The sequence below is a fragment of the Bos grunniens genome, chromosome 17 (genome assembly GCF_055505025.1).
Source record: "Bos grunniens cultivar Pamir isolate PY7600 chromosome 17, Bosgru_T2T1.0, whole genome shotgun sequence".
Lineage (NCBI taxonomy): Eukaryota > Metazoa > Chordata > Mammalia > Artiodactyla > Bovidae > Bos > Bos grunniens.
In genome coordinates, this window is record NC_141181.1 from 18,644,964 (window position 1) to 18,663,090 (window position 18,127).

Sequence of the window (18,127 nt, forward strand, 5' to 3'; positions counted from 1 at the left end):
CAGTAAACATTCTTCAAATGACCAAATTATAAAAACAGAGAACAGATTAGTGGTGGTTGCCAGTCTCAGGTTAGAGGAGATGGGAGGAACAGGAGAGAGTGCAGTTCTGAAACGGCAACAGAGGGATCCTTGTGCTCGTGGAACTGTTCTGTATGTTGACTGTAATGATGGTTATGTAATCTACACGTGTGGCAACACTGCAAAGAACTAAATATACACACAAATTAGTACAAGTAAAATGGAGAAACCTGAATAAGACTGGCAGATTGTATCAACGTTATGATATTGAACTATGGCTTTGCAAAGCATTAGCAGTGGGGAAACTGGATAAAGGGTACAAGGTAATCTATTATTTTTTTAAATTATGTGCAACTCTACAGTCAAGCTCAAACTAAGTTTTTTTTTTTAAGTGCTGCCCTAACAATTAGGAAAATTTAATAAACTGGATATTAGACAATATCAGGGAGTGATTATTAATATTATTATGGTTATACAAAATGATATCCTTACTCTAAGAGGATGCTTTGCTGAAGCATGTAGGGATGAAGATCAGACCAGCAATTTCCTTTTAACTCTTGTATATGTGTGAGGACAGAGAAAAAGCAAATCTGGCAAAATGTTAAATGTTTACAGAATTTACAAGGGCTCCTTGTACTCCTCTCAACTTTTCAACTTGAATTTTTTAAAAGTAGAATTGGGGAGGAAGATTAACGACAAACTACTATCCTAAAACTATGTTACAGTCGAACCTACACACCAATTACTCCTTTAAAATATATAAAAATAAACTTCTGGTGAAATAGTGATACAGTCCTACATACACTCCATTAGTCTAAAAACAAAAAAATTGGCATAAGGTAACTAAGAGTTACACCGTATTGGATGTGACTTTCTTACAGGCGTTTCCATACTTAATGACTAAATCTATAGGCATATGGATGTTTCTGTAAAACCAAAGTTAGTTCAACATGGGTCTAGAAAACCCGGGTCCTTGGAGTCGTTATACTTTTCAAACAAACGAAATACACTTAAATTGCAAAAGGAAAACACTAACACTTTCGTAACACATACTCCAAATTTTAAGACTTAAGTTTGGTTGTTGTTGCTCAGTCTCTAAGTCGTGTCCGACTATTTGCGACCCCATGGATTTCAGCCTGACAGGCTGCAGTTTGGCAGTTTGGTAAACGTAGTTAATTCTTTCAAAGAAATGTCTGCATGAAAGCGGCAACCCACTCAGCCAAACAAAAGCGTGCTACAGAGTGTTAATTATAGCACCTAAGCTACAAGACATTCTACAACGTAAACAGTCGCTCCAAACATCATCTTATTAATGTATTAAAAAAAAAAACAATGCAAACTGCACATATCTGAAATGCAGGAAATTATCGAGCCTAAGCTACCGTCAAAAAGATCCATTTCAAAAGTTCTTATATTCTCTTTTCTCTGCTAATTTCTTGCATCCGTGAAGTTAACACACTTCAGTCTATAAGAAACCCTTGTCTAGAACTTCTCAACTAAAAGCTTAAGTGAAGTTAACACACTTCAGTCTATAAGAAACCCTTGTCTAGAACTTCTCAACTAAAAGCTCTCAACTTTTCACTTCCTACTGGACCGCCCCCTCGCAATGGGCCCCACCTCCAAGGAGGGTGATGAGGTGGGGCTGTTTCCCGCTCGGAAACTAAGAAATAAATGTCTCTTCCCTACTCCAGAAGGAGGGAACGAGAGAGGCTAAGAAGCTGGAGACGCAAGCATCCCTACTGACTACCAGGGTAGTCGTTTAGAAAGCTTCCTCTCCCCTTCTGAACGCCTTTCTTCCTTCCCTCCTCCCAGGTCAATCAGTGACCCCGAGTCGGGCGGGGACAGGTGAATCCCAAGAGGAGAGTAAGAGGGAGGGACGGACCATGGAGGGAGAGCCGCGCTTGGGCAATGAATGAGCGGTGCGGCATCCGCACCACCTGTTCCTTCCAAGGGTGCCACCCTGGCCTGCCGGCAGCGTTCCCACACCAGCCGGGCCGCCGCTCCTGCCCCTGTCGCCCGGCTCCCTGCTGAAAGCAGGCCTCTCCTCCCTTCGCTCGGGACGAATGAGAACCGGTCGTCTAGAAGCTGGGAGCAAGGGGCCTACTCCGGAACCACGGCCTTCGGAGCGTGGGGACGGGGAGGAGGAAACCTGTGGTCCCGGGCGCGCGGGCCGTAGAGGGAACCTCAAGGAAGGGACGAAGGAGTGCATTCAGCCTGACTAGGAGTACGAAGGCGGGGTCCCGGGCGGGGGTGGCCCGGTGCCCGGTGGGCCGAGGTTAGGGGTGACAGGCCCGTGTACCGGCTAAATCCTCCTCGCTGCCTGCCCGGAGCCTCACACTTACCAGGATCCGCTTGAAGAGAGCGTTCTCCTTGGGCGGGAGGCTCACGGCCGGCATCGTTCCGGCTCCTCCCGCTGCTCCCGCCACCGCCCGGCTCGGTCAGCCTGTTTGTCCGGCCGCCGCCGCCGCCGTCGTCCTGGCTGCTTCAGCCTTGATTGCCCGGATCCACCGCCGCCACCAGGCTTCAGGTGTCACCGCGTCGCCCAACCCCGACACCCCCTTCCCCTCGTAGTCTTTTTTTCCTTTCTCACTTAACACTGCCGCCGCCTCCCCCCCCCCAACGGGTCTCCGTCGGCGGTTCACGTGGTAACTGAACAGACCGACAGAGGCAGCCAAAATGGCGGACGCCGAGGGCTTTCCCACCCGGGTCACACCTACTAGCGCGCAGGCGCGATGACCTCCTTTCCCCACCTCCTCTGTCCCGGAGCTTGCTGGGAAACCTGGAGGCCGTCGGCCCGCGGAGGCCTTAAGGGTATCGACAGGCCCCGCCCATCCTTTCGGTTTCTTGTCCTGGAGGCGCTGGGGAAGCTTGGGGAAAGTGACCGGCTGCGGTTCCGACCGCCTCAGCATCGCGTCTCCACTGCTAATGGCTAGATTGGCCTTTCATTCATTGGGTAGGCTCTCCCAATGTGTATAATCAGAGTTTGAGCCTGAAGTGCTAAAATGCGGGTGTTCAAGAAGCGCTGTGTTTGATCGTGGACAAAGTGCCTGGTTGAGCAGCAGAGGTGGAGACTTGTAAACTGATACAGAGAGGATGGAGCTTAATGGAGTCTGAAAAGCGTGAAAAAGTTAACCAATTAAATGGGCCTGGCTGGGATATCCAGGATCTACTTTGTTACTTTAAGAGGACCCTGGAAAGGTAGTCAGCCAGATCATATTTGCACTGCCAAAGAAACGTCTGAAGGTTAAACTGTGTGTTTCATTTTATCAGCGAGTTCATGCAATGCAGTGTTGGGTCACCTTGGGGTAGTGAAGAATTCAAGGTCACTGAATCCCTTGGAGCTGGCTTCAAGCAAGTGCTTAATACTCTGACTGCCCGTCACTAGAAATCCTTAAATCTTAGGAAGACGAAAAGTATCTGGCAAGGATACTAGAGAACTGCTGCAGTAAGCAAGGTCAGACTGGATACCGAATAGAACCTCTTCGAAGTCATTTCACTAAAAATCGACAGTGAAGCTATTTTAAAAGTGGCATTCTATCAATGACTACAAATTTTCACATCATGTGAACAATTTATATCCTTGATTGCTCTTGATTATCTCTCTCCAGATCCTGAATTCCATCAGTAGTAGCATTTTTTACATCGAGTTGTTAAATAATACTTCCAGTAGCTTTGATCTTTTAATCATAGTTACACAGATATTTTGCTGGTTTTGGCTTGCTCTTTAATGCACCATGGAAGATGTGAGTTGAGTAAGATGTTTTCCTGTGGAAAAATCTGGGACTAATACTTGGGTTTTCTGGCTGTTATCTTGAATGCCCTCTCCTTTTGCCTGGGTCACCAGTAAGATCGTTGCAGTCAAATCCCAGAATTACTTCCAATTCTGTGATCTCTTTAAAAGTTCCATTAAGAAAATCTGGGTATAAGAAACAGTGTTTGGGTTTTGAAATATGACCAGTTTTTTAACTTTAATTTTAAAAGAAAAAAAAAAAACTAAGAACTAATTTAAAATTCATAAAATACAGTTGTTATTTAGTGATAACCTTCAAACTTCACACCCCTCCTCCACAGGTTTTTCAACTATCTGAACTATTAAAAAGTAGAAAAATTGTGTAACTCAAGGTGATAATTTTAGCTTAGCTTCTCACTTGAGTTTCCAAATCTCTAGCTTCATATCTGAAAGTACTTTTAGCAATATTATTTGCTATATTTTTCTAAATTTCTCCTGTAAATAATATTCTGTTTTCACCATGGGGGAAGAAAATTTCTGATCTTTGAAACAAACAGTAGTTTCCACCAGAAGCTGAGTAACTGAATAGATGAGCCAGCAATATAGTTTGGCAAATATGTTCCTTTTGGCTGATGACAAATAACAATATTTAAGACTCAGTGAATACTACTCTGATTCAACATTTATGTGAGTTACATCCTAGTTCAAATGCACCTACTGATAGTTGGACCACACAGTTCGTGATTTGATAGCCTGAACTCAAGAAAATGTCTACTCTGATAGATCACCGCTATTTGACAAATAGAAATCCCATTTAACAGGTTATACTCTGCATGACAGCTATGTAGGGAGTTAACACATCCAAGGCTAGATGTGAGGTGGTGACGATGATGATAATGGTTAGTTCATTCATCTTACCCCATGTATTTGCATATCACTTTTGTGATAAATCAACCAGAACCAGATGGCTCAGCGGTAAAGAATCTGCCTGCAATGCCAGAGCTGCAGGTTTGATCTCGGGTGGGGAAGATCCCCAGGAAAAGGAAATGGCAGCCCACTCCAGTATTTTTGCCTGGGAAATCCCATGGAGAGAGGAGTCTGTTGGGCTCCTGTCCATAGGGTTGCAAAAGAGTCCGACACAACTTAGCGACTAAACAACAACCATAAATATATAGCTTTGCAAACCTTAATTCTACAAAAGGGAAATGTAGAGTGAAATTCCTCTGTCTTCATATATGTAAGATGTTCTCTATTGACACTTTTAGATCTTTACATATTTAAATTTTATAGAAGGAAACAAAAGAAATCTATGTATTTGCCACTCAACGTTTACAAAATATTAACATTCTGTGATTGCTTCTTTCTTTTAAATAAAAGCTTTCAGATACTTCCATCCCTGTCTAGATTCTGAATTTGGTGTATAGTACTCTCATGCTTCATAAATCAATAAACAGTTGTTCGGTCACTAAGTCATGTCTGACTCTTTACAACCCCATGGACTACAGCACGCCAGGGTTCCCTGTTCTTCACTGTCTCCCAGAGTTGGTCAAATTTATGTCCGTAGAGTCAGTGATGCTATCTAACCATCTCATCCTCTGTCGCCCCTTTCTCCTTTTGCCTTCCATCTTTCCCAGGATCAGAGTCTTCTTTCACATCAGGGGCCAAAGTATTGGAGCTCCAGCTTCAGGATCAGTCCTTCCAATGATGACTGCTCAGGGTTGATTTCCTTTAGGATTGACTGGTTTGATCTCCTTGCTGTCCAGTTCAGTTCAGTCATGTCCAACTCTTTGCGACCCCATGGATTACAGCACTCTAGGCCTCCCTGTCCATCACCAACTCCCGGAGTTCACTCAAATGCATGTCCATTGAGTTGGTGATGCCATCCAACCATCTCATCCTCTGTCATCTTCTCCTCCTGCCTTTAATCTTTCCCAGCATCAGAGTCTTTTCCAATGAGTCAGTTCTTCGCATCAGGTGGCTAAAGGATTGAAGCTTCAGCATCAGTCCCTCCAATAAATATTCAGGACTGATTTCCTTTAGGATTGACTGGTTGGATCTCCTTGCAGTCAAAGGGACCCTCAAGAGTCTCCTCCAACACCACAGTTCAAAAGCATCAATTCTTCGGTGCTCTGCTTTCATCGTAGTCCAACTCTCACGTACATGACTACTGGAAAAACCTTAGCTTTGACTAGACAAACCTTTGTTGGCAAAGTAACGTCTCTGCTTTTTAACATGCTCTCTAGGTTGGTCATAACTTTTCTTCCAAAGAGCAGGCGTCTTTTCTTTTTTGTGTGTGTCTTTTAATTTCATAGCTGCAGTCACCATCTGCAGTGATTTTGGAGCTCAAAAAAATAAAGTCTATCACTGTCTCCATTGTCTCCCCATCTATTTGCCATGAAGTGATGGGACCAGATGCCATGATTTTAGTTTGCTGAATGCTGAGTTTTAAGCCAACTTTTTCACTCTCCTCTTTCACCTTCATCAAGAGGCTCTTTAGCTCCTCTTTACTTTCTGGTATAAGGATAGTGTCATCTTCATATATGAGGTTATTAATATTTCTCCCTGCAATCTTGATTCCAGCTTGAGCTTCATCCAGCCCAGCATTTCGCACGATGTATTCTGCAAAGTTAAATAAACAGAGTGACAATATATATACAGCCTTGTTGTACTTGTCAGTAAACATGTAGGAAGTAATTTTATTTTTCTATACTGTTTTCAGTTCTTGCTTTACTTTAACCCTCCCAGAAGATGTGAGTTGAGTGAAAAATCTGGGACTAAAAATTTGGTTTTCCAGCAACACAGATAGACCTGGAGATTATCAGACTAAGTGAAATAAGTCAGACAGAGAAAGACTAATATATGATATTGCTTATATACAGAATCAGATCAGTCAAAGAGTCGGACACGACTGAGCGACTGATCTGATCTGATATACATAATCTAAAAAGAAAAAAATACTAATGAATTTATTTACAAAACAGACTCACAGACTTAGAGAACGAAATTACGATTACAAGGGGGAAGTGAGAGGGGAAGGGATAGACTGGCAGTCTGGGACTGACATATGCATATTACTATATTTAAAATAGATAACCAACAAGGGCCTACTTTATAGCACAGGAAACTGCTAAATATTCTGTAACAACCCAAATGGGAAAAGAATTTGATAAACAATAGATACATATATATGTAAAAACAAAATCATGATTTTTTTTTTTTTTTTTTTTTAGCTGCTAACTCTAATCCTTTGCCTGGGTCATAAATAAGGTGTTAGCATTCAAATTCTGGAGATGCTTAAATGAATGTCATGTAGCAGCTTCTACCAAAATATAGCTATTAGCTCCTGGATGGAATTGCTTCATCAGGATTCTTTTCAAGATGGAGTTTCACCTACAGCTGCCTACTCCAAGTGTAGGGTTCCATCAGCTCTAACACACTGAGAGAAATGTGCTTATACTTCATCACTTTCCCAAAATATACACTAGTAAAAGGATACGGGGGCAAAAGAAGAAAACGGCCTTTTTCCAATAGCAGTAGTGAAATTTAGTAATTTGCCTAATGGGTGTGTGTGTGTGTGTGTGTGCGCGCGTGTGCGCGCGCGCTAAGTCGCTCAGTCATGGCTCTTTAAGCTCTGACTAAATGTGGCTTCTGTTCCAACTTGTTGGAGTCTAGCAAAAGCTGTGTCAGGAGAAGCTTCCAAGGGATGGTGTAGAAAGGATATACAACTGACAGGTTGCTGAGTGGACAAGAAGCCAACAAGTTGAGAACCAACAACTGACTCAGCATGTTAGTCGGGTGCTTTGCTTACTTGAGCATGAGCCCAGGAGGCTCAAACTAGGGTACAAACTATAAAGTGACCTGCAGTGTAGCGATCTCTGTAGCCACCAGTTAAATGTAAAAATGAACCAAACATCAAACAACTATTTTACTCTTCAGTCAATAATTTTTGGTTAAAAAATTTTTCAATAACATTGCTAAAAAATACATAGAAGGAAAAAGAAATTTGCTAACATTTATTTTGTCTTTAACATGAACCTACATGACATTATGTTTAAAAGATTAAAGTATTAAAATTTATTACTTATTTAGTTAGTTCGGTCACTCAGTTGTGTCCGACTCTTTGCAGCCCCATGGACTGCAGCATGCCAGGCTTCCCTGTCCATCACCAACTCCCAGAGCTTGCTCAAACTCATGTCCATTAAGACAGTGATGCCATACAACCTTCTCATCCTCTGTCGTCCCCTTCTCCTCCCGCCTTCAATCTCTCCCAGCATCAGGGTCTTTTCCAATGAGTCAGTTCTTCACATCAGGTGGCTAAAGGATTGAAGCTTCAGCTTCAGCATCAGTCCCTTCAATAAATATTTAGGACTGATTTCCTTTAGGATTGACTGGTTGGATCTCCTTACTGTCCAAGGGACTCTCAAGTCTTCTCCAACACCACAGTTCAAAACCATCGATTCTTCAGCGCTCAGCCCTCTGTATAGTCCAACTCTCACATCCATACATGACCACAGGAAAAACCATAGTTTTGACTAGCCGGACCTTTGTTGACAAAGTAACGTCTCTGCTTTTTAATATACTGTCTAGATTTGTCACAGCTTTTTGTCCCAGGAGTAAGCGTCTTTTAAATTCATGGCTGCAGTCACCATCTGCAGTGATTCTGGAGCCTAAGAAAATAAAGTCTGTCATTCTTTCCATTGTTTCCCCATCTATTTGCCATGAAGTGATGGGACCGGATGCCCTGATCTTAGTTTTTTGAATGTTGAGTTTTAGCCAGCTTTTTCACTCTCCTCTTTCACTTTCAAGAGGCTCTTCAGTTTCTCTTCGCTTTCCGCCATAAGGGTGGTGTCATCTGCATATCTGCCGTTGTTGGTATTTCTCCGGGAAATCGTGATTCCTGCTTGTGCTTCATTCAGCCCGGCATTTCTCTGCATATGTACTCTGCAGATCAGTTAAATTTTCCACAGTTTGTTGTGATCTACACAGTCAAAGGCTTTGGCATAGTCAATAAAGCAAAAGTAGATGTTTCTCTGGAACTCTTGGTTTTTCTATGATCCAATGGATGTTAGCAATTTAATCTCTGGTTTCTCTGCCTTTTCTAACTCTTCTTCTGCCTTTTCTAAATTATTTCTTTTACCTGTACATATTTTTACATGGTCTTCAAACATCAGTTTGAATTGAGAACTAAATGCATTAAAAATTTTGGTTCAAATGTAAAAGACAAAACCTATTGGTCAGTATACTAGGTATCAAAGAAAATGAAGTCACTCAGTTGTGTCTGACTCTTTGCAACCCCATGGACTGTAGGCCTTCCAGGCTCCTCCATCCATGGGATTTTCCAGACAAGAATACTGCAGTGGGTCGCCATAAGAGATCAGCAAAAGCAAGTTGTTTACAACTCCCAGGTATGTTGTAAGCTTCCCAGGGACCTATAGCGTAGGTGTTCTGTTACAGATATAAAACTGAGGCATAGAGTTTAATCTGCTTCAAAATCATTTAGAATGACTCTTTGAACTTGGCTCTTTGAGCCTGCTCTGCAGCTCTTGGCCTCAGGGGACTGTTTAAACCTGTTAGGTAGGGTGAGGAGGATAGATCTGGAGCCTAAAAACCTCAGTCTAAGAGTCCCTGTTTCCCCGAAAGTATGATCTTGAACTGATCAGGGTACTTCTAAACTATTAGGATTCTCTTTTCCTCACAGGGTTGTGAGGATTTACTATGCTACTGCGTATAAACAAACTCTGGGAACTGTAAGAGGTCCTCTCAAATGTAAGGTATAATAATAGGTCAGGGCTTCCATGGTGGCTTAGAGGGTAAAGCGTCTGCCTGCAATGAGGGAGACCCAGGTTCAATCCCTGATCGGGAAGATCCCCTGGAGAAGGGATAGGCTACCCACTCCAGTACCCTTGCCTGGAAAATCCCATGGACGGAGGAGCCTGGGAGGCTGCAGTCCATAATAGGTCACCTTGGATAAATAGCTTGTCTTCTTTGAGCTTCATCTATAAATTGAGAATAACCACAGCGTGTTATGTGACTGCTGTGAAGGTGAAATGACACCATGTATATGATCACATCAGATCAGATCAGATCAGTCGCTCAGTCGTGTCTGACTCTTTGCGACCCCATGAATCGCAGCACGCCAGGCCTCCCTGTCCATCACCAACTCCCAGAGTTCACTCAGACTCACGTCCATCGAGTCAGTGACGCCATCCAGCCATCTCATCCTCTGTCGTCCCCTTTTCCTCCTGCCCCCAATCCCTCCCAGCATCAGAGTCTTTTCCAATGAGTCAACTCTTTGCATGAGGTGGTCAAAGTATTGGAGTTTCAGCTTTAGCATCATTCCTTCCAAAGAAATCCCAGGGCTGATCTCCTTCAGAATGTACTGGTTGGATCTCCTTGCAGTCCAAGGAACTGTCAACAGTCTTCTCCAGCACCACAGTTCAAAAGCATCAATTCTTCGGTGCTCAGCCTTCTTCACAGTCCAACTCTCACATCCATACATGACCACAGGAAAAACCATAGCCTTGACTAGACGAATCTTTGTTGGCAATGTCTCTGCTTTTGAATATGCTATCTAGGTTAGTCATAACTTTCCTTCCAAGGAGTAAGCGTCTTTTAATTTCATGGCTGCAGTCACCATCTGTAGTGATCTTGGAGCCCAGAAAAATAAAAGTCTGACACTGTTTCCCCATCTATTTCCCATGAAGTGATGGGACCGGATGCCATGATCTTCATTTTCTGAATGTTGAGCTTTAAGCCAACTTTTTCACTCTCCACTTTCACTTTCATCAAGAGGCCCTTTAGTTCCTCTTCACTTTCTGTCATAAGGGTGGTGTCATCTGCATATCTGAGGTTATTGATATTTCTCCCGGCAATCTTGATTCCAGCTTGTGTTTCTTCCAGTCCAGCGTTTCTCATGATGTACTCTGCATATAAGTTAAATAAACAGGGTGACAATATACAGCCTTGATGTACTCCTTTTCCTATTTGGAACCAGTCTGTTGTTCCATGTCCAGTTCTAACTGTTGCTTCCTGACCTGCATACAGATTTCTCAAGAGGCAGATCATGTGGTCTGGTATTCCCATCTCTTTCAGAATTTTCCACAGTTTATTGTGATCCACACAGTCAAAGGCTTTGGCATAGTCAATAAAGCAGAAATAGATGTTTTTCTGGAGCTCTCTTGCTTTTTCCATGATCCAGCAGATGTTGGCAATTTGATCTCTGGTTCCTCTGCCTTTTCTAAATTCAGCTTGCACATCAGGAAGTTCACGGTTCACATATTGCTGAAGCCTGGCTTGGAGAACTTTGAGCATTACTTTCCTAGCGTGTGAGATGAGTGCAATTGTGCGGTAGTTTGAGCATTCTTTGGCATTGCCTTTCTTTGGGATTGGAATGAAAACTGACCTTTTCCAGTCCTGTGGCCACTGCCGAGTTTTCCAAATTTGCTGGTATATTGAGTGCAACACTTTCACAGCATCATCTTTCAGGATTTGGAATAGCTCCACTGGAATTCCATCACCTCCACTAGCTTTGTTCATAGTGATGCTTTCTAAGGCCCACTTGACTTCACATTCCAGGATGTCTGGCTCTAGGTCAGTGATCACACCATCGTAATTATCTGGGTCGTGAAGCTCTTTTTTGTACAGTTCTTCTGTGTATTCTTGCCATCTCTTCTTAATATCTTCTGCTTCTGTTAGGGCCATACCATTTCTGTCCTTTATTGAGCCCATCTTTGCATGAAATGTTCCCTTGATATCTCTGATTTTCTTGACGAGATCTCTAGTCTTTCCCATTCTGTTGTTTTCCTCTATATCTTTGCATTGATCGCTGAAGAAGGCTTTCTTATCTCATCTTGCTATTCTTTGAAACTCTGCATTCAGATGTTTATATCTTTCCTTTTCTCCTTTGCTTTTCGCTTCTCTTCTTTTCATAGCTATTTGTAAGGCCTCCCCAGACAGCCATTTTGCTTTTTTGCATTTTTTTTTCCATGGGGATGGTCTTGATCCCTGTCTCCTGTACAATGTCACAGACCTCATTCCATAGTTCATCAGGCACTCTATCTATCAGATCTAGGCCCTTAAATCTATTTCTCACTTCCACTGTATAATCATAAGGGATTTGATTTAGGTCATACCTGAATTGCTATTGCTATTGCTAAGTCACTTCAGTCGTGTCCGACTCTGTGTGATCTCATAGACGGCAGCCCACCAGGCTTCCCCATCCCTGGGATTCTCCCGGCAAGAACACTGGAGTGGGTTGCCATTTCCTTCTCCAATGCACGAAAGTGAAAAGTGAAAGTGAAGTCGCTCAGTCATGTTCGACCCTCAGCGACCCCATGGACTGCAGCCTTCCAGGCTCCTCCATCCATGGGATTTTCCAGGCAAGAGTACTGGAGTGGGGTGCCACATACCTGAATGGTCTAGTGGTTTTCCCTACTTTCTTCAGTTTCAATCTGAATTTGGCAATAAGGAGTTCATGGTCTGAGCCACAGTCAGCTCCTGGTCTTGTTTTTGCTGACTGTATAGAGCTTCTCCATCTTTGGCTGCAAAGAATATATATAATCAATCTGATTTCGGTGTTGACCATTTGGTGATGTCCATGTATAGAGTCTCCTCTTGTGTTGTTGGAAGAGGGTGTTTGTTATGACCACTGCATTTTCTTGGCAAAACTCTGTTAGTCTTTGCCCTGCTTCATTCCGTATTCCAAGGCCAAATTTGCCTGTTACTCCAGGTGTTTCTTGACTTCCTATGTTTGCATTCCAGTCCCCTATAATGAAAACATCTTTTTTGGGTGTTAGTTCTAAAAGGTCTTGTAGGTCTTCATAGAACCGTTCAGCTTCAGCTTCTTCAGCGTTACTGGTTGGGGCATAGACTTGGATTACTGTGATATTGAATGGGTTGCCTTGGAAACGAACAGAGATCATTCTGTCATTTTTGAGATTGCTCCAAGTACTGCATTTTGGACTCTTTTGTTGACCATGATGGCCACTCCATTTCTTCTGAGGGATTTCTGCCTGCAGTAGTAGATATAATGGTCATCTGAGTTAAATTCACCCATTCCAGTCCATTTCAGTTCGCTGATTCCTAGAATGTCGACATTCACTCTTGCCATCTCTTGTTTGACCACTTCCAATTTGCCTTGATTCATGGACCTGACATTCCAGGTTCCTATGCAATATTGCTCTTTACATCATTGGACCTTGCTTCTATCACCAGTCACACCCACAGCTGGGTGTTCTTTTTGCTTTGGCTCCATCCCTTCATTCTTTCTGGAGTTATTTCTCCACTGATCTCCAGTAGCATATTGGGCACCTACTGACCTGGGGAGTTTTTCTGTCAGTATCCTATCATTTTGCCTTTTCATACTGTTCATGATGCCTATAAATCATATGATGGATTAATGCACAGTTCCTGGAACACCAAAATCAATCAAACTGATTCAACACACCTTCATTTTCAGTTATCTGGTTCACATAGGAAGTGCAGTGAAGTTGCTCAGTCATGTCCGACTCTTTGCGACCCCATGGACTATACTCCTCCATCCATGGGATTTTCCAGGCAAGAGACTGGAGTGGGTTGCCATTGCCTTCTCCAGGAGATCTTCCCGACCCAGGGATCAAACCCAGGTCTCCTGCATTGTAGGCAGACGCTTTACCGTCTGAGCTACCAGGGAAGCTCACGTAGGAAGGTTTTGGTAAATCCCTAGGGTGGGGGTCTGAAATAAACTCTCAGAGGACAGAGAACTGGCTAAACTACCTTCTCCCCTATCCCCTCCTGCCTTGCAGTCATCCCCTTCCTAACCCCACTTCACAGAATGAGAACTGAGGACAAGGGTCTAAAGGTACCTGGCCTTATCTGCAATTCTCAGGGTTAGGCGCCCATGCAGCGTGGCCTCCGAGCCACACAGTTTCTCGCCTCCACCCGCCAGGGGCCGCTCGGCCCAACGTCGGCCCCGGGAGCTGCGCGGCTGGAGGAGGCGGAGCCCAGGAAGCCAGGCAAGATGGCGCCGTCCGCGTTGTTGCGGCCATTCTGGAAGCTGCTGGCCCCGGCTAGGTTCCCGAGTGTCTGTAAGTGTCCTTCCTCGAGCAGGCCCGCCCGAGCTTTCAGCCTGCGGCTCCCAGGGTGAGCCCAGCCGTGCGAGGGCAGGAGGGGACTGCGCCCGGGCTTGTCCTGCAGTGACCTTCGCCGACCCTCGTCCCGGAGCCCACTCCTGCCTCCACCCGCGATTCTCGGCTCCCAGTGTCCCCGACCTTACTGGGTCTGTGCGAATGGACTTAGAGTCCCTCCTCCTACAGACGGGGGAAAGGGGAACCCTTCCGTGGGCGCTTCCGAGTCGTCTGAGGGTTCGCAAAAGCCAATATAGAGGGTTTGAAGGCGTCCTGGACAACAGAGGCCACGGTCTGGCCCAGCCGGAGGCCCAGGGAGAGTCACTCGACCTCTCTGAACCTCTCCGTGGCTGTTTAAATGAGAAAGTAGAAGGGGGAATGAAATGCGATTATACGCATTTAAATGGCAGGTTTACACGTACAAGGCGATAAGTTACAGATTTGGAGAGCCTTTCTGTCCCCTTTCAGCTTCATCTCGGTCAAAGTTCTACATTCAGGAACCGCCACATGGCAGTCCCAACTGGCTGAAAGTTGGCTTGACCTTGGGCACCTCCGTTTTTTTGTGGATCTATGTAAGTACTTACTCCCTTCAATCGTGCCAATCCAACCTATTTCTCCATGAGGGAAATCCTAAGGACTAAAAAATGTTACGATTTCAGAGGCAGGTACACACTACTATATTTAAAATAGGTAAGCAGCAAGAACCTACCCTATAGCACGGAGAACTCGGCTCAGTATTCTATAATAACATAAATAGGAAAAGAATTTGAAAAAGAATAGATACTTGTATAACTGAATCACTTTGCTGTACACCTGTAACACATCATTGTTAATCAAATATAAAACAAAAAAATTTTTAAGTGTAACCAGGATGAAACATGTCATTGTTCCTTTACATGGTTTTGTGAATGGCAGTTTTACTACATATTATTTATCCTTTATTTCTTAATGAAGATGGAGACAGGTTGAGGTTATGAAGGCACTTTTTTCAGATGCCATAGGGTCGGATTGTAAGTGAAGAAGAAGGGGGCAACAGAGGATGAGATGATTGTATGGCACCACCAACTTAATGGATTTGAATTTGAGCAAACTCTGGAAGATAGTGAAGGACAGGGGAGCCTGGCATGCTGCAGTCCGTGGGTTCACAAAGAGTCAGACACGACCTAGCAACTGAACAACTAATACAAATTAAATCCCATTAAATTTGTTAGACATAAGATTTTAACAGTGTAAATACATTGTTGGAAATATACCTTTTTGTTTGAAGTGAAGTCGCTCAGTTGTGTCCGACTCTTTGGGACCCCACGGACTGTAGCCTACCATGCTCCTCCATCCATGGGATTTTCCAGGCAAGAGTTTTTGGAGTGGATTGCCATTTCCTTCTCTAGAGGACCTTCCCGACCCAGGGATTGAACCTGGGGCTCCTGCATTGTAGGCAGACGCTTTACTGTCTGAGCCACAAGGGAAGTACTTTTTGTTTACAGTATGCCAAATGATTTACCTATGAAAACTTAATAATCTTTTCCAAAGACAACACTATGTGGTAGCACTATTATTATTGACCTTTTATGGATGAAGAAAACACTTGGAGAAATTAATTTGCTGAACCCAGTTCTCTCTAACTACAGAGCTACACAGTAGACCACTGTGAAATTGTGTCTCTCTATAGATAAGTTTTTTAATAGTTGACTTAAAGTATTGATGCTCCGTTAGATTTAAATTTTTTGTTTTGTGGCTAATGGTTTTGAAATTTTCTCCACTGCTGCCCACCTTCAACTCCTAGACCTGTATTTGGGATTTTTTTCATTAAAGTGATTCAGCTCTTTGACATAGAAAGGAGTAAAAGATACTGAAAGTCACTTACAATTTAATAATAGTAACTAATCCTTTTTTAATGGAGAAGGAAATGGCAACCCACTCCAGTTTTCTTGCCTAGGAAATGCCATGAACAGAGGAGCCTGGCTGGGCTACAGACCATGGGGTCAGACAAGACTTAGTGACTAAACAACAACAATCCTTTTTAAATAATGTTTACTATAATGTAATTTTGTATCTTCTTAAAGTTTTCCTAAAAAAGAAACGTGTTGCTGAGAGCGCTGATTGGTAATGAATCGTTGCAACAAACATCACCCTGTATCAAGGCATTGTTCCAGTTGCATAATCCGTCAGACAGTTATTCTGAGAAAGTGGCTGCCCTCCATGACATCTAACTAACACATATATAATTGGGGAGTGCAGGTTGGTCACTCACTCACAGTATGAAACTTCTAAGGTTAGAAGTATAATACACATCCACCAACCTCATTTAATAACCGAGTTCTGCTTTGTCATGTTGGTGTGGCCCCGCTGTGGTAAGGCATTCCAGTCCATTAATTACCCACTGAATGAAGTAATTTTTTTGCAGAAGTTGGATTTAAACTTTGGAGGGTTGCCTTCTCAAATTAGTATGTCAGATTGTGGTGAACAAGTATATATCATTCATTGTTTTGGGACTTTTTTATCCCTTAACCTTTTATTTTTAACTAGAATAGTTGTAATTCTTTTAATGTGTCCTCATTTCTCTTGTGAAATATAAATATCAACTGTTGGTTTCCTTCTTTTAAGTTGCCAGGAAAATTACATTTCTGATTTTAACTGTTACCTACTTTTAGCTCATCAAACAACATAACGAAGATGTTTTAGAGTATAAAAGAAGAAATGGGTTGGAATAAACTTTTGAAATACTAAAACAGTAAGTATACAATTTTATAGGATGAACAGATGATGCAAGATAATTTGACCTCTTTAAATGTGTTTTGCTTGTTATTTTATCAGGTTTATACTTTTCAGCACCTATATTCCTGTCTTTGAAAAATTTATAAATTTTTAGTACCTGATTCAGATATCTCTTAGCATAGTCATTTTTAACCATTTTGCTTTGACTGCATTCAAAGGAAGTTGTGCTTAAGAGTAAAACCGAAATCATATTTTCTTAAATCTAATAGTGCTGTACACAGTGCCTTTCTAGCACTTAGGACAAGTTACCATTGCTTGTATACGACTTTCTTACTATGTCTTTGTCATATACCACACTTGAGTATAAAATTTGATGAAAACAGGGCATTCGATTGTTAAATTTTAACTGCATGATGATTTCTTTATGATTGTCACTACAGCTAATACCTAGTTGGACAATTCGTAATAAAACCTAGCTATGTATATGGATGCCATATTTCTAAAAAGCTTTTTAAAGAAATCCTGTATTGAGCCTTTTGTAAAAGGAAAAGGCACTCTTCTAAATCTCAGCTTTCATGGATTAGGTTGATTAAACTAGATAACTTAGATCTGCTGGATAATAAAATAGTAATCACTAATGTATTTATCACCTTGCTATTTCACTGCTTCAGTCAACCAGTCAAGATAAATATGAAATAGGTATTTAAATTGAAACCAGATGCTTTTGCTACTCCTGTAGTTGGGATGAAAAAAAAGTTTTTTGCTAAAACTTAGATAAAAATGAGGAGTTGATATTTTTTGTGGATTTGGTTTTTAAACTTCCCCTGCTGCTATAAGATGAATTATTCAAAATGGTCTAATTTTAATATTATTTCTGCTGGTTAATGCTATAGCTTTCTTTTCTTTTTTTCATTATAGGTGTGTTCCGTAAAGTGATTATAGCAGTTCCTCTGGATTCACGAATCTGTTGAGTTGTAAACGTGAGAGAAAGAATTACGTGTGAATATATGTCAAGTCAGCATTTGTGTTTTACATGATTAAATTAAAAATACTTCTGTATTCTTCAGATTATGTATATTGTGACAATGTATAGAATGTCAATTCTAAGGTAAATTATTAAAAGTATTTTAATGTCGAACATGCCATCTGATAATAGGGTCAATGATAATTAAGGACACATTGGTAAGAAAACTTAAGGATATAGATTTTAAAAAAGTCACTGCTGGAGGATTTACTCCTTATATCAACTTTTAATTTCTAATCAAAGCATTTATTCTTTAGTGATTAGGGTGGTAGAGCCACTCCTATTCTATTGTCTAAAATACAAAAGAACCCAAATATTGTTTTCTTCTAGAGGAGAAAGTGAAGGTGAATCCTCTCAAAAAGAGTTTCTTCTGACTCCATTTCCTTGAATTTGGATGATTTTTGTTTGGGTAACAGTTTTTACACCTATATGGCCACACAGAGTTTGTGGCCTCTTTTTGCTAACATGAATTTCATCCAGTGAATAGCAGACTAATTCAAAAAGTGAGGGAGCAGGGTTGATGGAAGTTAATAGACA

General features: G+C 42.2%; 2 protein-coding genes across 3 annotated transcripts in view; one reads left to right on the forward strand and one right to left on the reverse strand.

Annotated features, from left to right (window-relative positions):
• NAA15 (N-alpha-acetyltransferase 15, NatA auxiliary subunit) overlaps positions 1–2,729 on the reverse strand; it is a 72,309-nt gene extending 69,580 nt beyond the window's left edge. For both annotated transcript variants that reach the window (XM_086346643.1, XM_086346641.1), the window contains exon 1: positions 2,361–2,729. In XM_086346643.1, coding sequence (XP_086202769.1) covers positions 2,361–2,414 — 54 coding nt within the window. In that variant the 5' untranslated portion in view covers positions 2,415–2,729. The remainder of the gene's footprint in view (positions 1–2,360) is intronic.
• A 10,881-nt stretch (positions 2,730–13,610) lies between these two features.
• On the forward strand, positions 13,611–17,704 carry NDUFC1 (NADH:ubiquinone oxidoreductase subunit C1). The gene is made up of 4 exons (XM_086346649.1): positions 13,611–13,812; positions 14,320–14,423; positions 16,503–16,582; positions 17,485–17,704. Exons 1-3 carry the CDS (start codon positions 13,626–13,628, stop codon positions 16,560–16,562), a joined length of 351 nt encoding a protein of 116 aa, XP_086202775.1. The 5' UTR covers positions 13,611–13,625; the 3' UTR covers positions 16,563–16,582; positions 17,485–17,704.
• Positions 17,705–18,127: the final 423 nt, after the last annotated feature.